The sequence below is a fragment of the Nicotiana attenuata genome, unplaced genomic scaffold (assembly GCF_001879085.1).
Source record: "Nicotiana attenuata strain UT unplaced genomic scaffold, NIATTr2, whole genome shotgun sequence".
NCBI classification, from domain to species: Eukaryota; Viridiplantae; Streptophyta; class Magnoliopsida; order Solanales; family Solanaceae; genus Nicotiana; species Nicotiana attenuata.
In genome coordinates, this window is record NW_017673156.1 from 47,465 (window position 1) to 73,056 (window position 25,592).

General features: G+C 40.3%; 1 protein-coding gene across 1 annotated transcript; it reads left to right on the forward strand.

Moving 5' to 3' along the window:
- The first annotated feature begins 332 nt into the window (after positions 1–332).
- Positions 333–2,733, forward strand: LOC109215591 (probable carotenoid cleavage dioxygenase 4, chloroplastic). Its single transcript, XM_019379693.1, has 2 exons — positions 333–1,848; positions 2,220–2,733. Exons 1-2 carry the CDS (start codon positions 419–421, stop codon positions 2,578–2,580), a joined length of 1,791 nt encoding a protein of 596 aa, XP_019235238.1. The 5' UTR covers positions 333–418; the 3' UTR covers positions 2,581–2,733.
- The last annotated feature ends 22,859 nt before the right edge of the window (positions 2,734–25,592 follow it).

Sequence of the window (25,592 nt, forward strand, 5' to 3'; positions counted from 1 at the left end):
AAATACACTGTATATATATAGGTAAAATATTAGATTTTAAGTTATATGACATATATTGAACACCCTTTATAAAAAAAAATTTTACTTATTTCAAATTTTGAACACCCTAAATAAAATTTCTGGCTTCGCCACTAACTATATATCATAACTAAGTGTCATAATTAAACGCCTTATTTGGTCCGGTGAAAAGAAACTTAGGTGTTGAGTAAATGAGGAGTCTCTTTTCATTGCCCCACGTCAGGAAAATGTGGTGTTCCCTAAATGAATAGTCCCTTTCCTTTGCCTTACTACTCACTCTTATCCCACATAGTGTATAAATTGGCCATGGGACCTCAGTTCATGCAAGCAATTATTTTATTCCTTTACTCTTTAGTATCAAATCTTGTTTCTTCTTTTGTTCAAGACAAGAAGAAACATAATGGATGCCTTGTCTTCCACTTTCCTTTGTACATTATCACAACACCCTAAATCTCTTCTATCTCCTAATTATTCTCCCAATACATCATCTTCTCCTACTCCTAAGGTCTCCTCCGTTAGAATTGAAGAAAGGCCACAAACCACTACTAGAACAAAACCACAAGAAAAGCCAACCCCATCACCCTATACCACTCCCAAAAGACAATTACGTACAAAATCAATAACCACCAAAAAAACAGTAGAGCCATCATTTCCATCGGTTATCTTCAATGCATTTGACGATTTCGTGAACACTTTCATTGATCCTCCTTTGAAACCTTCTGTCGATCCAAAGTATATTCTTTCTAACAACTTCGCTCCGGTGGAGGAGCTTCCTCCTACTGAATGCGAGGTCGTGGTAGGCTCCCTTCCGCCTTGCCTTGACGGCGCGTACATCCGAAATGGCCCCAATCCTCAGTATCTTCCACGTGGACCTTACCATCTTTTTGATGGAGATGGAATGCTTCATTCCATTAAAATTTCTCAAGGCAAAGCTACACTCTGCAGCCGATACGTCAAAACTTACAAATACACAATTGAACGTGAAGCTGGTTCTCCGGTTTTCCCAAATGTATTTTCCGGTTTCAACGGTCTCACCGCCTCGGCAGCGCGTGGTGCTATCACCGCGGCTCGAGCGATTGCAGGACAGTTCAATCCCACTAACGGCATAGGCCTAGCAAACACAAGCTTGGCTTTATTCGGAGGCAAACTTTTCGCCCTTGGTGAATCTGATTTACCGTATGCAGTAAAATTAGACCCGGATGGTGATATTATTACCCTCGGCCGTTACGATTTTGACGGAAAGCTTTTCATGAGCATGACGGCACATCCTAAAATTGACCCAGATACTAACGAAGCTTTTGCTTTCCGTTACGGTCCAATGCCTCCTTTTTTAACTTACTTTAGAATCGAACCAAATGGTACAAAAACCCCAGACGTGCCAATATTTTCTATGACACGTCCGTCATTTCTTCATGACTTTGCAGTTACAAAGAAATATGCGATATTCTCGGACATACAAATAGGGATGAACCCACTTGAGTTCATCACCGGTGGTTCACCGGTGAGTTCCGACTCGGGGAAAATTCCCCGTCTTGGCGTGATTCCACGTTACGCCAAGGACGAGTCAGAAATGAGGTGGTTCGATGTGCCCGGGTTTAATATCGTACACGCGATTAATGCGTGGGATGAAGATGGCGGGGATACTATAGTGATGGTGGCGCCGAATATATTGTCGGTGGAGCATACGCTGGAGAGAATGGATATGATACATGCGTCTGTTGAGAAAGTGAAGATAGATTTGAAGAGTGGGATGGTGAGCAGACATCCAGTGTCGACAAGGAATCTTGATTTTGGAGTCATCAATCCCGCTTATGTGGGGAAGAAGAACAAGTACGTATAAATCTCATCACCAACTTAATTAATTAGATCATAAGTAAATTGGCATAATTAATACAGTTTAAATGACAGTGGAAAAGAACTTTTACACAGTTATTTCACCTGAAAAGATAATTATATACAAGTAATTAGGTAACAAGCACAAAGGTTGCACCTTCAGCTATGATACTAGATATGGTAAAAAAAAACTAAAAATAAACATAAATACACCCAAGGGTGTGACTTAATTAATTAATAAAGTTAGCAAAACTCACAAAAGGCCAAAATCCAAACTCCAGTGGAGATAAAAGAAAATAAAAGGTGATTTCTCATCATGTATTTAAATAGTATAATTAATGTGATTTCAATATTTACTACTACAACAGGTATGTATATGCAGCGATTGGAGATCCTATGCCAAAGATAGCTGGCATAGCTAAATTGGATGTATCAGTAGCAGAAGCTGATCGGCGCGATTGCATAGTGGCGTGCCGATTATTTGGAGAAGGCTGCTTTGGCGGCGAGCCATATTTTGTGGCAAAGGATCCCAACAATTCGGCAGCAGATGAGGACGATGGATACGTTGTGTCGTATGTGCACAATGAGAAGACAGGAGAATCAAGGTTCTTGGTCATGGATGCAAAGTCCCCTAATCTTGAAATTGTGGCTGCTGTCAAATTGCCTCGTCGAGTGCCTTACGGTTTCCACGGGCTTTTCGTTAGGGAAACTGATCTTAGCAAACTGTAGATATATACGGATATTTTGTTTAAAAGAGGGTGTGGGTGTCATCTAAAACATCTTCCTTGTATATATACTAGTATAAAAACCCGATGCCCGAAAATTTGACAGAATATTAATCTTATAAAGCCAGCGTCTAATATATCATATTTATTTAAAATATTAATTGTGTTTTATTATTTAATATAGTGTGCAGAAATATAATACAAACTATAAAAAATTAAAGGATACACATCATATAGTAATCAAATAAATCGTTTGTTCCTTTTTATTTTTATTATTGAATTAGCAAGTACTTAGTACTATTGATTCTTTTTTTGAGTGATATTTATTCATCTTTATTTTTTAATTAATTAAAAATATAAATATCATAACATCATCTCCATCCCCCTCTTTTCGTACATTCCTTTCTACTGTAATACTTATTTGATTAGTTTTTATGTAATATTTTTTTTTCTAAATTATAATTTTGAATTCATCAAAAGTATAAAGATATATATATATATTTGTATTTTTCATTTGAATGGAAAGTTTCTTTATTTTTTTATTTTCGTTTTTTTTATTTTAAAATAATTGTAAAACTCATACTTGAAACCAAGTGGCATAACCACAAAAGTCAAGTGTCATTGTTAAGACAAAATAAACTAGTTTTACAACTGTTTAGCCTTAAAATTGTCACTTCTTCAACTTACCACCTATCGTAATGATAAATGATTTTACAACTGTTTACCCTTAAAATTGGATAACAATTAAACTTAAAAGTGGTTTTAAGAAATCAATAATAGAAACCTATTGAATTAATTGTGGACGTGGCAAGGCATAAGCGTTGAGGCGCGGGGCAAAAGCCCCCCGGGTTTTTGATTTTTAACATTTTATAATTTAATAAAAGAACTATGTAAATAAAATTTGTAATTAGCCACTTAGATGCCTAGTTCAAACAGAACCCTTCCTGGAAGCAAAGGTGATTGATTAGAGTGCTCTTCTTTAGGTGTTTTTCAAAAGACTTGTTGTATGTGAAATCTGACATTTCTATTAAATAAACTAAAAGGCTTTAGCCTTGAATTTTATTATAAATTTTCTTACTTAGTTACTTCATAGCCTGGGATTATATTAAATATATTACAAGTCTTTTATATCTATTAAAACATTTCTCTACAAGTCTTTCTTTTAATATGTTATAATTTTTTACTTAGCTTCTTTACAATTTGTTAAGTTTAAGTTTATTAAGAAACTAGTCGTTACCAATTTTAAATAATTAGCTATTGCAAACTTTTAAAAAATAGTTGTTGCCAACTTTAGTGCTTAAATATTTAATTTAATAAAGTTTAAAAAAAAGATCTTTCAATATATATACAAAAATTTAAACTTATTTACCTGGTTTAGCTAATTTTTTATTTATAAAAAGTAACTAAATTTGTTTTTACAAAATACATACAAATAACTTGACTGTAATTTTTTGTTGTCTAGAATCCGGTCAAAAGCTAAATTTATAACTTACGTACAACGATGTTAGTGGTATATATTTTGTATGTCATTTGTACATCCGACATATAAAATATATACAATTTATTTATGTCTTTGTCTTCGAGTTTCAATCTGAAATTCAACCAAAACCAACTCGAATCTTCACCAAACTCCCTCAAAATTGAGATATAATGATATTCTCAATCATTTGTAACAACACCCAATCCAAACAAATAACGATTTCACCAAATCCGATTTTTCAATTAAAAGCTTCAAAGCTTTTTAATGGTTGTCAGTGGAGTTTAAACTCAAATCATCACGCTTTACACACCCAAACAACCATTGGGTATATATATATATATATATATATATATTTGAGGTTTTAAGCTAAAGTAGGCTTAAAAGAGGGTGATGAGAAATGGAGGAAAAATAAAATATTTGAGTTTCATTTGAGATTTCCTCCTTGACAAAGGGACAGTGTTACTGCTTACTTATTGTATCTCCTCTAAAACGTGACCAATGGGGATTCCTGGAGAAACATTCAAGGGCTGCCATATGGCTTAGTAATTGTGAAGCAGCAATGAATGAGCTTTAAATAAATGAGTATGATCCGAGTCTAATAGCCTATTTGGCAAAGCTTTTCCAATCCTAGAAGTACTTTTTTTTTTTTCAAAGTTGAAGTGTTTGACCAAACTTTTGAATGAAGAAAAAGTGCTTTTGAGGAGAAACAGAAGCAGTTTTGGAGAAGCAAGCAGAAAAAAGTAGCTTTTCTCCAAAAATACTTTTTTGAAAAGCACTTTTGAGAAAAATACGCTTAGAAGTAGTTTTTAAAAGCTTGGTCAAACACTAATTGTTGCTCAAAAGTGTTTTTCAAATTAATTAGCCAAACACAAACTGCTTCTCACCAAAAGTACTTCTGGAAAAAAGCACTTTTGAGAAAAAAACACTTCTCAAGATAAGCTGATTTTTGCAGCTTGGCCAAACGGACTATAATACTCCCTCTGTTCACTTTTACTTGGCACGTTTTGATTTTTCACGCCCCTTAAGAAATAATAAATGAAGTGCATAATTTACCATGATACCCATATTAATTGATGCATATTTTACTGGATTTGAGAAAATAATTTAAAATGAATAATAAATACTGTGGATATAACAGGAAAAAAAAATTTGTCTTTTCTTGATATGCGTAAAGTGACAAGTAAAAATGAAAATCTATTTTTAGTATACATGCTAAGTAAAAGTGAATTGAGGGAGTATATTATTTTTTGTATATAAATAGTAAATTGTATTTGCTAATGTAATTAAGTTATAACCCCTGTACGACTGGTAAATAAGCTTATAATATCGTATAGATAGGTAAATGTTCGTAAAAATAGTACCGTCTAGCCAGTTTTCGGACTGGTCATTCAAAAATAGCCAGCGTTTACCAAGTCAATGAAAAATAGCCACTATTTGCTACAACAGAGACCGGTCCAGCATAATATACTGGAGTTCGCTGCACCTGTGTATGAACTTCCAGCATATTATGCTGGAACTCCAACACACAGAAAGTTCCAGCATAATATACTGGAGATTCGAGCACTTGTGTATGAACTTCCAGCATATTATACTGGACCGGTATATTTTGCTAGAACTCCAGTATATTATGCTGGAGTTCTAGTGTACTTATGTTGGAACTCCATCATATTATGCTGGAGTTTCAGCATACTTATCCTGTAACTCCAGTATAATATGCTGGAGTTCAAGTATACTTATGCTGGAACTCCAGCATAATATACTGGCGTATTTTTCGGATTTTGAACAGTGTTTTCGCTCAAATTTATCTTTACATGAAAAGTGGCTAGATTTCGATTACTTTTAAAATTGGGCTACTTGAACTACCACTTGTAAATCTGGCTATTTTTGAATTTCACCTTAAATATTCCTAAAAAAAGCCCACTTAGAACCCCCCGTCACGTTTCATTCCATCCCGTTAGTTAGTGGGACGGACGGGCCTAATGGGTCATCTTATTTATCCCTACTAGATAGACACAGTCCCTTAAATCCGTTTAAGTTTTTGTCCCGTTGGACAGCCATACATATTAGTAATTTCTAGTTTTGCTACTAATATTTTGGTGTATTTGCCGAGTCTTTGGTGTATATATCGCTAAGCGATAGATAGCTATACAGCTGAGCAAGTGATCGTTTATGTGATATAGCTCTTTTTTATCTTTTTTTCTTTTTTTCTTTTTTGGTTAATAACGAAACCATCATATATTATGCATCCATATCCTGTACAAGAGATCAGTGCTATTAGTAGCACCAAAGTTTGCCCAGTGCCAACAGTAACTCCTAACATGTTCCGAGTTACAAGAAAAACAATATTGCACATGAATTTTTAAATTTATATATAGCTCAGTAGTTTCATTAATTGGACATAACAAACCACATAACACTACCAGAAATTTATCTCCTATAATTAGGTCCTTTATGTCTGGATTTAACTACTGATCCCATGATTCAGCACAAACCAAACCTATAATTCCCCTATCTCCTAAGTAAATTATCCATAAAGAAGTTTACAAACTATTTTGACTAAAGACCAAAAATATTATTTTTGGTGAAACGACAAATTTTCCTTTAAGATTTTTTAAAATACTTTTAAATGCTTTTCAGTTTAAAAGGTGTGGTTTATTTTTTTTGACAAATTTTGTTTCAAATCATTTCCTATATTTAGGAATCAATGATTTGACAGGGAGTAGGGATCATGTATAATTGATGTCGCAGTACTCAAATTACACGTGACTCATTTTTCATGGCTAGTTAAATCATCTACAGATATATTTTGTATTTGTCACTTTCAGCTAATTAAGATATCGACCGCACTCGCTATTGGTAACAATAAAATGCTTCTGACCACAGAAACACCAGATTTTTTGAAGAATAATGGGACCCTACCTTTTATCTTTGTTCCACATCATTTTCTCATGTAGGTGAAAAGATTGATAAGGAATAGAGAAAAGTAGAGAGGGAATTCTTATTGGTTTGGGATCAAGTATAATGGAATAGAACCCCTTTATTTATATGGGAAAAGTGACTTAGCCACCAAGTAACAAACCCTAAGTTCTCTCTAAAATATAGACATTCATCTTAAATATAATTCTATTTATAACCCCCCCCCCCCCCGAATGTCTATTCAACAGATAACGTGCCTCGTTAAAACCTTAACTAAAATAAAATCCAGTGGGAAAAAATTCTAGTGAGGAAAAGAGTACACATATTTAACAATACGCCTTTTGGTTGCCTCGTTAAAAACCTTGCAAGGAAAACCCACTGGGACAAAACCTTGTAAGGAAAAAAGAGTACAACGCATATTAGCTCCCCCTGATGAGAGCATCAATTCGCTTCTTTAAGCCTTCGCATTCCAATCTTGTGCACCATCTTCAAAAAGATCGTTGGTAGAGATTTGATAACAAATCAGCCATATTAACTTGAATTAATATATTGCACCTTGAAATCATCATTCTTGATAGATATATAATGTCTTCATATAATGTCGTGGAATGTCTTTTCAATATCTCCATAGAGGTATACTCGCTATCACATTATCATGCTTATAGTTATAGCAAGATACATATGTGCAAAAATTGCACTTAGGATGTGGTACTTTAGGACCAAATTCTATAAGCTTTAAGCAATTTAAATCCTCCAGGTATTGTCATATAAGTTAAGTCATATAAGCCATATGAATGGACTTTAGATGCATATCAAGTTTTATGTCATGCAAGACATATAAGATAGATAAAGGTGATTGCACACACCATTGACTTTATACTTTCAAGTGTTTGAACTGCAGGTCCATAACTATACAGCTTTCATATGAAACAAATTCTATTCGGATTTTATCTCTTCCATTTGGCCAATATTTTTGTGTCTGTATTCGAAAGACTTGATATCCTCATCTATACTTAGCGCTATCATAGATGTCGTCGGTGAACATTAATTATATACCGGTTTCCAATATTTTTTTCATAGAGACATAACATAGAGATCTCTTCATTCATTTCAGGTACCTGAACCTCTCCTAAGATTTTATGAAGTGTTATGTCATGTGATCTTCTAGATCAGTTGCCTCCTTATGATAATCATTTTGATCATTTGATCATCTTCTCTATCAAGAATTTTATTTGAAATCGATTTGTTTATACGCTTTAAGCGTACTATAGACTTATACTAATAGGAGCATTTGCAGTGAAAATATAGTTACTTTCTTTGGGTCAGCAAATGCGTCTGGCATGCTTTGCAATATATTGTAGATGAATTATCTTTTTATAAGCTTCAAGTTCATATTATCTTTTTCAAGGATCTAGATGTAGAAATGATAATTCATTCCACATAACTTTTCTCAACTGTTTATCTTGTCTCCCCTCATGTTAGAAAAACTAACTTGCTTCCTCAACTTTGGAAACCCACCTTTGTGCGTTATGGTGTTAATCAAAATATACACCGTACATCAATAATAATAAGATATAATTATTTGGTTCCTGACCCTAAACCACTTGTGAGGGGAGAATATAATATACTTTCGTATATAATGTATATCAAACTGATATAAATAACTTTGTTCTCATAAGTAATAGTTTAGCTATTAAGTGGACGCACTCAATAAATTATTTTGTTAAACCAGCTTTGATGTAAACCAACTTTCAAGATGAACTGTCTTGAATAGTATGCTCTAAATTAAATTATTGAGCAAGTTACCTCACAAACACCAAGTTGCGGGTTAATAATAATCGCACATGTAACCATCTCATAGATGCACCTTATGTGGTATACATGGTTGGTGAATGAGCCCATATTCACCTTTTATATTTCCAGCATTCATGGGATTCAATCCCAATTTTGGTTGGTCTATTAATTAATGAGAACAAACAACATAAGAGAATTCGTAAAGAACTTTCTAGTTCTTTAATATTTACCCATGTGAAAACTCTTTTATTTTTGCACATCATACTTAAATTGATATGGTTAAACCAATTATGTCAATTGGATAAATTATCAATATTGATAAATTTAAGGTTACACCATACCATGCGCAATTATCAATAAACTCCAAGTTTATTATGATATGAGTTTTTATATCAATAAAATTCTACTTTATTGTGGCATCTTTAATTTGTGTAGTACAAACTGGAGAATAAAGCGAGTATCTTTTCACATACATATTATCCCTCTACAAGTTGTAGTAATAGAAGATATTCAATCTGTCCTTTATTTATAGTCTCAATCTAATCAACTGCTTTTGCTTATACTTTGGAAACTGAATAAGTTTTTTTGAGACCTACTACGACACAATAAATTGACATGATAATCAATTGTATTCCTCCAAAATAGTAATAATTGGCTTTTCTAAAGCTCTCAATTAATTTTGTACTATCATATATTCATCAACATCCATGCTGTGAATATCTCTCTCAAAGAGAAAGTTATACCATTATGGTCATCGTCAAAATTATATGCAAGATCTGTTTCTTGCATTAATGTTGTCCTTTAATAATCACATTGCCAAAATATTTGCATAATCACAATACATGATCAATGACCATTCATGCTATAATAATAAACCTATTTTCTTATTTCATCTCAAACCTCCTTCTAGAGGTGAGTGTGGTATATTCACTAACACTAGCATGTTCATATTCTTCCACGAGAATGAATATGTATTCATAAATCACATGTTGTCACATTCACATCATGAATGGACCATAATCATCAATATGTGCTTTACGAAATCTTATGTCAAATCAATGAAAAACATTACTTTCACAGAGTGAAAGATTATTTTGAGAATCTTTATTATTCTCATTATCACAATAACGACGATTATAATTTCGTCTATTGTCACGTCCACATAAATTGATATCTTTATGGTAATAATTTTATCTTCTTTCAAACTTATCACATACTGCTATGATATTCTCTTAAGGGAATGAGAATGAAGCAAATTCAATAGGACAGGTTTCCACTTCTTGTGCTCATAATCATATATGATTTGATCATGGCATAAAATTTTTACCACTTTGGGTGGTTATAATTTCTTACAAACTCCAATAGAGTTATAATCAAAATTTATTGTCTTTGCTTGTATTTAAAATCAAATTATAGAATTTCAAGAATTTAAAAGAGAAAAATAAAGTAAAATACTTACCTTAAATTCAGAATTTAATCCCGTTTGCCAAACTTAGTGCAATTAGCACAAAAAGCAATTGATCAAACATATTTCATCCGTCGAATTTGGATAATCTTGAGTTGTCAATTCGTTGCTATCATCATAGAATGCAACTCATCACACTAAATTAATTTCCTATGGGGAATGAATTTCCATGACAGGATGAGTCAAATACATCTAAACTGTTGATTAGTCTCTCGATCCAACAGCTTAGCTTCAAAATCCAAAACCCTATGGTTCATCATTTTAGTCTCTACTCAATTGGTTAGAGTCTCGTATTGATAACATGTTATAAAACAATAAGAGAAGAAGACGAGTATTGCAGAGAAAAGTAGAGAGAGAATTTTTATTGGTTAATCGAGATAAGATAGCAAATAGCTTGGTTCCGGGAGCAAAGCTTCCGAATGCAGTAATAAGACTATCAATAGGCAGGAAAGTAAATATTATTGAGCTTAGAATGTAGCATAAGTTTGTCTAGAAATTTGTGTCACTTACAATGGCTGTTGAAGTCACTATTTATAGCTGCACCTAGGGAACAAGGTCCTAGGATCAAGCCCCTCTTAAAGGACAATTATTGGGTCCATTGATGAATGTGTAACGACAGGCTATGAATACCAAATTCTCTATAACGGATTGTTTATTTAATACTGAAGAATATTCTTCATTGATGTCACGACCCAAGTTCTCCCTCCGTGAACCGTCGTGACGGCACCTAGTCTCTACGACTAGGTAAGACTAACATTTTGCGGAAATGAGACGAAAACATGAAAAACTAATAATTTAGCAGGTAAATTTAATTAAGAAATTTAGATGCCGCTCGGCATATACAATAATCACTCTCAACTGAACATAAACGCTCCCAAAACCCGGAATATCATGAGTCACAAGCTACAGAAAGAAAACAGTGCTTCTAAACTCCAGAATCTATCAACGAAGAAAAATACAAGAAAGCCTTTAAATTAAAGAAGAGTAGATAGGGACTCCTAGGTCTACGGACACGGCAGATATATCTCGAAGTCTCTACAGTCGTCTCGCCTCACGGGTAATGCAACTGATGTGAGGTACCTGGATCTGCACACGAAAAACATGTGCAGGAAAGGGCATGAGTACACCACAACGGCACCTAGTAAGCGCCAAGCCTAACCTCGGTCGAGTAATGACGAGATCAGGTCAGGGCCCTACTGGTATATATATCTAATAAAATGAGACAGAATGAAATATTGCAGTAAAGATAAATACTAAAATTTAACGAGAACGAAATCACAGAGAAACAACAACTCAGTACACAGATATAACAATAGGGGATCTCCCGGGATACCGTCCCCGTCCCAAACACAAATATGCAGGGGGATCTCCCGCGATACCATCCCGTAGTCCCAAACGTAAATATGCAGGGGGATCTCTCGGAATACTATTCCGTAGTCCCAAAGTAAATATGCAGCTCAACCACACAGAGACAGTAGTTACGGCGAGAAAACCACAATTTAGGCTAAGTCCGAGTCAAGGAAGAACAAGAAATATCACTAAAACATGCTGCACAGAGTTCAGATAGGCAGTTAAAGCAGTTAAGAGAGTTAATGTCACGACCGTAATCCCAGACCCGGTCGTGATGGCGCCTCTCATGAAGACAATGCCAGCCAGCACAAACCCCAAGTTTAATTAACAGATATAATGATTCATAATCAAGTCATTAATAAAGATAAATCCCAAAATAAAGTGAAATATATCAACTGCACAAACAAACACAGCCCGACATCGGGGTGTCACAAGTCATGAGCATCTAAAATCTGTCTAAGAGTATGAAAAGACAACATAGTCTATTACGAAACTAGGTCAAAGAAATAAAAGTAGGAAGGAGAAGCACTGGGTTGCAAACGCTGAGCAGCTACCTAGTCAACTCCGAACAGCCTGCTGGAAGCAATTCAACCCTCGCTAGCATGACCTGAGACTCCTGAATCTGCACACAGAGGTGCAGGGAGTAATGTGAGTACGCCAACTTAGTAAATAATAAAAGTAAAGGCAGCTGAGCGATAAGAAAACACGTAATACACAGCAAAATGCTACAACGAGGTAGTGTACACCAACACAATACAATAAACAGTAAGAACTCATAAAAACTTCTTAGTTTAGTAAAACCATTTTCAAAACATCTTTTAGCAGTTCAAACGAGTGAATGAAAACAAGTATAAAGTATAGAAATGCAAACAGCCCCTCGGGCAAAAATACCAATAGAACCAGCCCCTCGGGCTATCTCAAAATCAGTCATATCAGCCCCTCGGGCTATATCACATCACAAAGTGGATACTCGTGCTCACTGGGGGTGTACAGACTCCGGGAGGGGCCCTTTACGGCCCAAGCGCAATAATAAGCCATCTCGTTGCATAATCAACAGGCTCTCGGCCTCATATAAATCACAAGCCACCTCGTGGCATAATAAATGCCCTCGGCCTCTCATATATCACAATCAGTACCACAATGCTGCGGCGTGTAGCCCGATCCCATAGTATCCTCACAACACAGGTCCTCGGCCTTAATCAGTCAGAATCTCACAAGCCGCACGGGCAACAGTAAAACATGAGGCTCAGCCCAAAATATCATTTAAAGTATCAAAAACGAGTAAAGATGTCTGAGTTATAAAAAAAGTAGAATATGGCATGACTGATTACAAATACCAAATCAAAATAGTAAGGAATAGCAGTAAAAATACTGGCATTCAGCCCAAATATGGCATTCAGCCGAAAACATGATAATAGCAGACAGTTTTCAATCAAATACGCAATTAAAAGTCATATGGGACGGACCAGGTCACAATTCCCAACAGTGCACGACCCCACGCTCGTCACCTAGCGTGTGCGTCACCTCAAAATAGCACAACGATGTGAATTCTGAGGTTTCATACCCTCAGAACAACATTTAAAATCATTACTTACCTCTATCCGGTCCAATCTCTAGCCCGCGATGCCTTTGCCTCTCGTCTCGGCCTTAATTCGCATCGAATCTAACCAAAATCATAATCATGATGTCAAAATATGCTAAGGGAACAAAGCCCATGCAAAAATAATGAAATTACGACACGAATCTCGAAATTTAACCGAACCCGAACCCGACCCCCGGGCCCACGTCTCAGAATCTGATGAAATTAACATCGATGGAACCCTCGTCTTCCCACTAGTTCATGCATATCAAATACTTCAAAATCCGACCACAAATGGTCCCTCAAATCCCTAGATTTAGGTCTCCAATTCCTAAGCCCTAACTGCTAATTTCTAGGCTTGTTTTCCACAATTTCCATGATTAATTAGGTAGAAATCACATTAGGATTGAGTATTAAGTCCATAAATCTTACCTCTAAGTGTTCCTACTTGATTCCCTCTTCAATCCTGTTCAAAAAGCTCTAAAAATGCACAAAAATGGTGAAACTTAGGCTAAAAGTCGCGGAATGGGTCTTTTAAACGTTCTGCGCAACTATTAAAAATCCTTCATCGCGAACGTCAAAGCCTCGCGTTCGCGAAGCACAAATTTTAATGGACCATTTTTCCTTTTACGCGATCGCGTCTCCCTGTACGCGAATGCGAAGACTTGGCTTCCCAACACTGCGAGAACGCGACTACACGCTCGCGAACGCGAAGAACAAACCATCCAGGACCCATCCGCTCATTTTCCTCTACGCAAACGCGGCATGAACCACGCGAATGCGATGGACATAGAGTGGACCCCTTCGCGATCGCGAGACCACCTTCGCGAACGCAAAGTCCAACTTTACAGCCTCACAATCTAACCCTTTGTGATCGTGGCACCTCCATCGCGAACGCGAAGGTCAAAAACCTTCAACACCAATAGCAGTTTTTCTGCAATCTTTTTTCAACTTGAATTGGTCCGTTCAACCACCCGAAATTCAACCGAGGCCCTCGAGACCTCAACCAAATATGCCAATATATACCATAACATCATTCAAACTTGTTCCAACCTTCGGAACGCTCAAAACAACATCAAAACACCAAATTTGCATCGGATTCAAGCCTAAGAATTTCAAAACTCCCAAATTCCGGTTTCGATCAAAAAGTCTATCAAACCACGTCCGAATGACCTGAAATTTTACACACACATCCCAAATGACACAACGGACCTATTGCAACTTTCGGAATTCCATTCTGACCCCTATATCAAAATCTCACCTATCAACCGGAAAACGCCAAAATTCTAATTTCGCCAATTCAAGCCTAAATCTACTCCGGACCTCTAAATCACATTCCGATCATGCTCCTAAGTCCCAAATCACCTCTCAAAGCTATACGAATCATCACAATTCACATTCGATCCCTATTTAACATAAGTCAACATCCGGTTGACGTTTCCAACTTAAGCTTTCTTAAAAGAGACTAAGTGTCTCAAACCTTACCAAAACCTCTCCGAACCCGACCCAACCAACCCAATAACACATAATACAGCTAAACAAGACAATAAGAAGCAGAAATGGGAGAAACAGGGCAGTAACTCATGAAACAACCGGCCGGGTCATTACATCCTCCCCCTCTTAAACAAACGTTCGTCCTCAAACGAGTCAAGAAACATACCTGAAGCCTCGAATAGGTGAGGATATCTGCTCTGCATCTCCCGCTCGGTCTCCCAGGTAGCCTCCACCACGGGCCGACCTCTCCACTGCACTTTCACTGAAGCTATATCCTTTGACCTGAACTTTCGAACCTACCGCTCAAAAATAGCTACTGGCTCCGCATCATAAGTCAAATCATCATCTAACTGAACTGTGCTGAAGTCCAGAACATGAGACGAATCCCCAATATACTTCCGGAGCATAGACACATGAAATACCGGATACACACTCGAGAAGCTGGGTGGACAAGCAAGCTCATAAGCCACCTCCCCAATCCTCCGAAGTACCTCAAAAGGCCCAATGAACCGAGGACTCAATTTACCTTTCTTCCCAAATCTCATAACACCCTTCATGGGTGAAACCTTCAACAGAACCTTCTCACCAACCATGTAGGACACATCCCAAACCTTCCTGTCAGCATAGCTCTTTTGTCTCGACTGCGCTGTACGAAGCCTCTCCTGAATCACCTTCACCTTGTCTAAGGCATCCTGCACTAAGTCTGTACCCAATACCCTAGCCTCACCTGGCTCAAACCAACCGACCGGAGATCTACACCGTCTCCCATACAAAGCCTCATATGGATCCATCTGAATACTCGACTGGTAACTGTTGTTATAAGCAAACTCTACGAGCGGTAAAAATTGATCCCATGACCCTCCAAAATCAATGACACAAGCACGCAACATGTCCTCCAATATCTGAATAGTGCGCTCGGACTGCCCATCCGTATGAGGGTGAAAAGATGTGCTCAACTCAACCTGAGTACCCAACTCTCGCTGCACAGACCTCCAAAACTGTGAAGTAAACTGAGTGCCCCTATCTGAAATGATGGAAACTAGGACACCATGCAAACGAACAATCTCCCGGATATATATATCTCTGCCAACCGCTTTGAAGAATAGGTAGTACTCACAGGAATGAAGTACGCAGAATTGGTTAGCCAATCCACAATCACCCAAATAGCATCGAACTTCTTCAAGGTCCGTGGGAGCCCCACTACAAAGTCAATGGTGATTCGCTCCCACTTCCACTCCGGAATATCCATCCGGTGAAGCAAGCCACCCGACTCTGATGCTCATACTTCACCTGTTGATAATTGAGACACCGAGCTACAAACCCCACAATGTCCTACTTCATTCTCCTCCACAAATAATGATGTCTCAGATCCTGATACATCTTCGCGGCACCCGGATGAATAGAATACCGCAAGCTATGAGCCTCCTCTAGAATCAACTCCCGAAGACCATCAACAGTGAGCACGCATATCCGGCCCTGCATCCTCAATACCCCATCATCACTAATGGTCACATCTCTGGCATCATCGTGCTGAACCCTGTCCTTAAGGACAAGCAAATGAGGATCATCATACTGGCGCTCTCTGATGTGATCAAACAAGGAAGATCGAGAAATCACACAAGCCAATACCCGACTGGGCTCCGAAATATCCAACTTGACGAACCGATTGGCCAGGGCCTGAACATCAACTGCAAGAGGTCTCTCCCCAACAGGAATATATGCCAAACTCCCCATACTCACCGTCTTCCGGCTCAAAGCATCGGCCACCACATTGGCCTTCCCTGGATGATACAAGATAGTAATATCATAATCCTTTAGCAGCTCCAACCATCTCCGCTGCCTCAAATTGAGATCCTTCTGCTTGAACAAGTGCTGGAGGCTACGATGATTAGTAAATACCTCGCAAGACACACCATACAGATAATGCCTCCAAATCTTCAACGCATGAACAATGGCAGCCAACTCCAAATCATGAACATGGTAGTTCTTCTCATGGGGCTTCAACTGACGAGAATCATAAGCAATAACTCTACCCTCCTGCATTAATACACACCCAATACCCACTCTCGAAGCATCACAATATACTGTATATGAACCTGAAGCTGATGGCAACACTAATACTGGAGCTGTGGTCAAGGCGATCTTGAGCTTCTAGAAGCTCTCCTCACACTCATCAGACCACTAAAATGGAGCACCCTTTTGAGTCAACTTGGTCAGGGGCGATGCGATAGATGAAAATCCCTGAACAAATCGGCGATAATAACCTGCCAAACCAAGAAAGCTGCGAATCTCTATGGTTGAAGACGGTCTGGGCCAACTCTGAACCGCCTCTATCTTCTTCGGATCAACTTGAATACCCTCGCTGGACGCCACGTGCCCTAAGAAAGCCACTGAACTGAGCCAAAACTCACATTTGGAGAACTTTGCATAAAGCTTCTCTTCTCTCAATCTCTGCAACACCATTCTCAAATGCTCCGCGTGCCCCTCCTGACTACGCAAGTATACCAGAATATCATCAATGAAGACAATAATGAACGAGTTGAGATAAGGCTGGAACATGCTGTTCATCAAATGCATGAACGCTGCTGGGGCATTGGTCAGCCCAAAATACATCACAAGGAACTCATAGTGACCATATCTGGTCTTGAAAGTTGTCTTGAGAATAGATATGGGCTGAATTCCCGGCACCAGATCAATACCGAAATCGATATCCCTGTCCGGTGGCATGCCCGATAGGTCTGCAGGAAACACATCTGGAAAATATCTCACAACTGGAACATAATCAATGTTGGGAGTCTCTTGCACTGACATCCCTCACAAATGCTAAGTATGAAAGATAACCTTTCCCAACCATACGCCGGGCCTTCAAGAATGAGATTACCCTGCTGGGAACATAATCAGACAGCCCTCGCCACTCAATCCGTGGCACGCCCGGCATAGCTAATGTCACTGTCTTGGCATAACAGTCCAGAATAGCCTGGTACGGAGATAACCAATCCATGCCCAATATCACATCGAAGTCTACCATACATAACAATAGAAGATCTATTCGGGTCTCCAGACCCCCAATAGACACAACACACGACCGGTATACACGGTCTACCACAACAGTATCGCCCACCCGAGTAGAGACATGAACAGAAGAAACAAGAGACTTGCAGGGCGTATCCAAATAATGGGAAAAATAAGATGACACATAAGAGAATGTAGAGCCAGGATCAAATAACATAGAGGCATCTCTGCGGTAGACTGAGATAATACCTGTAATCACCACATCTGAAGCAACATTACCAGGTCTAGCTGGAAGTGCATAGAAATGAGCCTGACCACCACCGGATCGACCTCCCCCTCTTGGGCGACCACTAGATGACTGTCCTCCACCCCTAGCTGACTGGGTGGATGGTGAAGTAATTGGCGCTGAAGCCGATGGCTGACCCCTCTGCTGAGATGAACCCCCAAGGTCACGAGGACACTGCCACCACATATGTCCTAACTCTCCACACTCATAACAACTCCCTGGTGTCGGAGATGGGGACTGGAGAGGACCCCTAGCACCCGAATGACTAGCAGACGCACCTGGCGCAGAAGAGTCCTGAACTGATGGAGCACGGGACGAACCCTGGGCTGGAAGGGAACTGAGTGAGGAATGGCCCTGCTGAGAACCATGAGAACCATGGCCCGATGACACCCCATGATAACCTGGGCGAGTTAACTGAGCATGCCGGAATGGGCGACCTCTACCGTGCTGAAAATGACCCCTTGAAGGAGCACCCCCAGAACTACCATGTCCTCGAGGCCTCTTGGCCTCCCTCTCCTCGCGCTCCTAGCGACGAACTGACTCAATCTCACGAGCAATATCAACAACCTCCTCAAACATAGCACCTGACACCCTCTCCCTGGTCATGAGAATTCGAAGCCGATATGTGAGGCCATCCACGAACCTCCTGATCCTCTCTCTCTCTGTAGCAACCAACCAAATAGCATGACGAGCTAACTCTAAGAACCTCATCTTGTACTGTGTCACAGTCATATCTCCCTATCGCAACTGCTCGAACTGTCTACGCAGCTCTTCCCCACGGGACTGTGGCACATACTTCTCCAAAAAGAGAGCGGAGAACTGCTGCCAAGTATGAGGTGCCGCACCAGCAGGCCTACGCCTCTCATATGCCTCCCACCAAGTGAAGGCAGCTCCCGTAAACTGAAAAGTTGTGTATGCGACCCCGCTGGTCTCCAGAATACCCGCGGTATAAAGAATCCTCTGACATCTATCCAAGAAACCCTAGGCATCTTCGCCCTCTGCACCACTAAAAGTAGGAGGCTGGAGTCTGCCAAACCTCTCTAATCTGCGCTGCTCCTCCTCTAGCATAGCTGGAGCTACATAACCCTGAGTAGTTGCCACCGGCTGGGCTAGTGGTGCCTCTGGTGTCTGCAACCCCTGAACAACCTGATCGGGTCTGCGGGCGGCGGGAGTCTGAGTGCCTCCCTCGGCCTGAGAAGTCGCCGCAGCACTCGAAACTGCGACCGTCTAAGCAAGACTCGTACACACTGTCAAGATTTAGGCCAAGGTCTCCTGAATACCTGGAATCACAATGGGCAGAGTTGGTGCCTGAGCTGGTGCTGCTGGAGCGCCCACGACTGGGACCTGATCGTGAACTGGGGCGGCTGGTGGATCTGTAGGTGCTGCCCCACCTGCTATGTGGGCTACACTTCTGCCCCTACCACGGCCTCGACCGCATCCACGGTCTCTAGTGGCCCCAGCTGGTGGTACTGATGGTTTTCCATCCTGTCCGGTCGCTCGTGTCCTCACCAACTGTGAGAGAATAGAATAATAGAAGTTTAGAACTCTGATCAACAGATTCGCACGACAAGAATTTCAAGAATATGAAGTTTTTCTAAAGGTTCTGCAGCCTTCCAAGGATAAATACAGACGTCTCCGTACCGATCCGCGAGACTCTACTAAACCTGCTCATGACTCGTGAGACCTATGTAACCTAGGCTCTGATACCAACTTGTCACGATCCTAATCCCAGACTCGGTCGTGATGGCGCCTCTCGTGAAGAAAAGGCCAGCCGACACAAACCCCAAGTTTAATTAACAGGTATAATGATTCATAATCAAGTCATTAATAAAGTATCAACTGCGGAAACAAACTCAGCCCGGCATCGGGGTGTCACTAGTCATGAGCATCTAAAATCTGTCTAAGAGTATGAAAAGACAACATAGTCTATTACAAAACTAGGACAAAGAAATAAAAGTAGGAAGGAGAAGCACTGGGCTGCGAATGCTGAGCAGCTACCTAGTCAACTCCAGACAACCTGCTGGAAGCAGTTCAACCCTCGCTAGCGTGACCTGAGACTCCTAAATCTACACACAGAGGTGCAGGAGTAATGTGAGTACACCAACTTAGTAAGTAATAAAAGTAAAGGCAACTGAGCGATAAGAAAACACGTAATACACGGCAAAATGCTACAACGAGGCAGTGTACACCAACACAATACAGTAAACAGTAAGAACTCATAAAAACATCTTAGTTTAGTAAAACCATTTTAAAAACATCTTTTAGCAGTTCAAACGAGTGAATGAAAACAAGTATAAAGTATAGAAACGAAAACAGCCCCTCGGGCAAAAATACCAATAGAACCAGCCCCTCGGGCTATGTCAAAGTCAATCGTATCAGCCCCTCGGGCTATATCACATCACAAACTGGGTACCCGCGCTCACTGGGGGTGTACAGACTCTGGGAGGGGCCCCTTATGGCCCAAGCGCAATAATAAGCTATCTCATGGCATAATCAACAGGCTCTCGGCCTCATATAAATCACAAGCCACCTCGTGGTATAATAAATCTAGCCCTCGACCTCTCATATATCACAATCAGTACCACAATGCTGCGGCGTGCAGCCCGATCCCATAGTATCCTCACAACACAGGCCCTCAGCCTTAATCAGTCAGAATCTCACAAGCCACACGGGAAACAGTAAAACATGAGGCTCAACCCAAAATATTATTTAAAGTATCAAAAACGAGTAAAGATGGCTGAGTTATAAAAACAGTAGAATATGGCATGACTGATTACTAATACTAAGTCAAAATAGTGAGGAATAGCAGTAAAAATACTGGCACGAAGCCCAAATATGGCATTCAGCCCAAAACATGATAATAGCAGACAGTTTTCAATCAAATACGCAATTAAACAGTCATATGGGACGGACCTGGTCACAATCCCCAACAGTGCACGACCCCACGCTTGTCACCTAGCGTGTGCGTCACCTCAAAATAGCACAACGATGTGAATTTCTGGGTTTCATACCCTTAAAACAACATTTACAATCATTACTTACCTCTATCCGGTCCAATCTCTAGCCCGCGATGCCTTTGCCTCTCGTCTCGGCCTCAATTCGCGTCAAATCTAACCAAAATTAGAATCATGACGTCAAAATATGCTAAGGGAACGAAGCCCATGCAAAAATAATGAAATTACGACACGAATCCATAAATTTAACCAAACCCGACCCCCGAGCCCACGTCTCGGAATCCGACAAAATTAACATCAATGGAACACTCATCTTCCCACGAGTTCATGCATATCAAATACTTCAAAATCCAACCACAAATGGTCCCTCAAATCCCTAGATTTAGGTCTCCAATTCCCAAGCCCTAACTTCAAATTTTCAGGCTTATTTTCCACAATTTCCATGATTAATTAGGTAGATATCACATTAAGATTGAGTATTAAGTCCATAAATCTTACCTCCAAGTGTTCCTACTTGATTCCCTCTTCAATCCTGTTCAAAAAGCTCTAAAAATGCACAAAAATGGTGAAACTTAGGCTAAAAGTCGCGGAATGGGTCTTTTAAACATTCTGCCCAGCTATTAAAAATCCTTCATCGCGAACGCGGTCAACGCCTCGCGTTCGCGAAGCACAAATTTTAATCGACCATTTTTCCTTCTACTTGATCGCGTCTCCCTATACGCAAACACGAACAATTGGCTTCCCAACACAGCGCGAACGCGACTGCACGCCCGCAAATGTGAAGAACAAACCATCCAGGACCCATCCGCTCATTTTCCTCTACGCTAACGCAGCATGAACCACGCAAACGCGATGACCATAGACTCAACCCCTTCGCGATTGCGAGACCACCTTCGCGAATGCGAAGGCCAACTTTACAGCCTCACAATCTAACCCTTCGCGATCGCGGGACCTCCATCGCGAACGCAAAGGTCAAAAACCTGCAACACCAACAACAGTTTTTCTGCAATCTTTTTTCAACTTGAATTGGTCTGTTCAACCGCCCGAAACTGACCCGAGGACCTCGGGACCTCAACCAAACATGCCAACATATCCCGTAACATCATTCAAACTTGTTCCAACCTTCGGAATGCTGAAAACAACATCAAAGCACCAAATTTGCATCGGATTCAAGCCTAAGAATTTCAAAACTCCAAATTCCGCTTTCGATCAAGAAGTCTATCAAACCACGTCCGAATGACCTGAAATTTTTCACACACAATGACACAACGGACCTACTTCAACTTCCGGAATTCCATTCCAACCCCTATATCAAAATCTCACCTATCAACAGGAAAACGCCAAAATTCCAATTTCGCCAATTCAAGCCTAAATCTACTCTGGACCTCTAAAATACATTCCGATCACGTTCCTAAGTCCCAAATCACCTCCCGAAGCTATCCGAATCATGGAAATTTACATCTGAGCCCTATTTCACATAAGTCAACATCCGATTGACTTTTCCAACTTAAGCTTTCTTAAAAGAGACTAAGTGTCTCAAACCTTACCAAAACCTCTCCGAACCCGAGCCAACCAACCCGATAACACATAATACAGCTGAACAAGACAATAAGAAGCAGAAATAGGAGAAACGGGGAAGTAACTCATGAAACGACCGACTGGGTCGTTATAGTTAAGGCACGTAGGCATGCTTTTCCTAAGCTAAACAGGACAGTTACATATGCTAGTATTGCTCAATTTAAAGGAAAAAAAATAGTTATTTGCTTAATGAAAACAGGATTTTTCAACAAATAGCCCGTGTACGCACTCGTCACCTCGCGTACACGACGCTCATATATCAAACACTACCAAATCCTAAGGGGAGTTCCCCCACACAAGGTTAGGCAAGCCACTTACCTCGAACCAAGCTCAAATCAATCCGAAATCACGCTCTTGCCACGAGTATCCGACTTAGAGTGGCCCAAATCTAATCAAATCAATTACATAACGTAAACATAGCTACAAGCAACTAATTTAGCTAATGAAATCAAAGCTAAGGCAAGAAGATAGAAAAACACCTAAAAATCCTTCCCGGGCTCATGTCTCCGAATTGGGTAAAAGTCGCATTTATGAACACCCACTCACTCACGAGATCACTTGTGCAAAAATCATCCAAAACCGACGCCTAAATCCCACTCAAATCTCAGATTTTTGGTTGGGGAACTTTTCCCCTAATTTCCCAACTTCCTCACTCGCATTCCTTAATTTATTGAAGAAAACAACTATGGATTAATGAAATATGATCAAAATAGGATTAGGAATTGTTACCCAATGATTTCCTCTGAAAAACTCTTGAAAAATCGCTTTCCAACGAGCTCCAAATTGAATTTTGTGATATGAATTTCAAACCCTCAAAAATGCCATTTTTTGCCCAGCAATTTCGGCTTCTGCGATCCCAGGACCGCATCTTTGGTCCCGCACCTGCGGAATTTCCATCACAGGTGTGACTTTTCACTTAATGCACCTCGTCCGCTTCTGCGATCATGAGGTTGCACCTGCGTGTGCGCAACTGCGGATCCTTATTCGCTTTTGCGGTCCCAGACCGCTCATGCGTTTCCTTCACTCACACCCGCGGGCATCGTAGATGCGGAACTCCCCTCTGCGACCCTAGACCTTTTCCCAAAATCTGCTTCTGCACTTGGTCGTCCGCCTATGCGACCCCGCACCTGCGGTTCTCTACCGCAGGTGCGAAAACACTAAAACCAACACACCAGAAAAATCCTATAAGTCTAAGTTTTCACCCGTTGAGGATCCGAAGCATGCCCGAGGTCCCTGGGACCTCAACCAAACATGCCTACCAATCCTAAAACACCATACGAACTTAGCTGAGCCCTTAAATCACATCAAACAACGCTAAAAACACAATTCATTCTCCAGTTTTCCTAATGAACTTGAAACTTCAAAATTCTACAACCGATGCCGAAACCAACCAAACCACGTCCGATTGACCCTAAATTTTACACACAAGTCATATTCAACACTACGGACCTACTCCAACTTCCGAAATCGGATTCCAAACCCGATATCAAAAATTCCACTACCAGTCCGAAACTCCAAAAATTCAACTTTCGCCATTTCAAGCCTAAATGTGCTACGGACCTCCAAAACACAATCCGGACACGCCCCTAAGGCCAAAATCACCCAATGGAGCTAATGGAATCGACAAAAATTTGTTCCGGAGCCGTCTTCACTCTATTTTGACTACGGTCCAAATTCTAAGACTTAAACTCTCATTTAGGGACTAAGTGTCCCAAAACACTCCGAAACTCAAAACGAATCATCCCGGCAAGTCACAATAGCACAAATAGATACGGGGAAAGAAGTTAATAGGGGATCGGGGCGTTAATTCTCAAAACAACCGGTCGGGTCGTTACATCCTCCCCCTCTTAAAACATTCGTTCGTCCTCAAACAAGCATAGAGACATACCGAAGTGGTGAAAAGATGAGGATAGCGGCTGCACATATCCTGTGGTCTCCCAAGTCGCCTCCTCGACCGGCTGACCCCGCCACTGAACCTTCACCGATGCAATGTTCTTTGACCTTAGCTTTTGAACCTGCCTGTCCAATATAGCCACTGGCTCCTCAACATAAGATAGATCTTTGTCCAACTGGAATGCAATACATGAGACAGATCACCGTGATACCTCCAGAGTATTGAAACATGAAATACCGGATGAACTTCTGCCAAGCTGTGAGGTAAGGCAAGCTCATAAGCAACCTCCCCAACACGCCGCAACACCTCAAAGGGACCAATAAACCTTGGGCTCAACTTGCCCCTCTTTTCAAATCTCATAACGTCCTTCACAGGCAAAACCCGAAGCAAGCCCACTCTCCAACCATAAATGAAACATCGCGAACCTACTAGTCTGCATAACTTTTCTGTTTGGACTGGGCTGTGCGAAGTCTATCTTGAAACACCTTAACCTTCTCCAAAGCATCTTGAACCAAGTCTATGCCCAATAATGTAGCCTCGCCTAGCTCGAACGAACCCACTTGGGACCAACACCGCCTACCATACAGAGCCTCATACGGTGTCATCTGAATGCTGGACCTGTAAATGTTGTTTTAGGCAAACTCCGCAAGTGGCAAGAACTGATCCCAAGAACCTCCAAACTCCATCACACACGCACAGGGCATATCCTCAAGAATCTGAATAGTGTGCTCGAAATGTCCGTCCGTCTGGGGGTAAAATGTTGTGCTCAACTCCACTCGAGTACCCAACTCGTGTTGTATATCTCTCCAGAACTATGATGTAAACTGCATGTCCTGATCAGAGATGATAGATACCGGCACGCCATGAAGTCTGACAATCTCACGAATATAAACTCGTGCCAACTGCTCGGAAGAATAGGTAGTCATCACAGGAAGGAAGTGAGCCGACTTGGTCAGACTATCACAATCACCTAAACTGCATCAAACTTCCGCTGCGTCTGTGGGATTCCAACAACGAAATCCATAGTGATCTGCTCCCATTTCCACTCCATAATCTCCAACTTCTGAAGCAATCCACCCGGTCGTTGATGCTCATACTTCACTTGCTTAGACACTGAGCAACATATTACACTATGTCCTTCTTTGTCCTTCTCCACCAAAAATGTTGTCTCAAGTCTTAATACATCTTCGCGGCAACCGGATGAATAGAGTACC

Coding starts and splice junctions, on each gene's coding strand:
- LOC109215591 (XM_019379693.1), top strand. CDS start 419: ATGGATGCCTTGTCTTCCACTTTCCTTTGTACATTATCACAACACCCT. Junction 1,849..2,219: donor TATGTGGGGAAGAAGAACAA/GTACGTATAAAT, acceptor CTACTACAACAG/GTATGTATATGCAGCGATTG.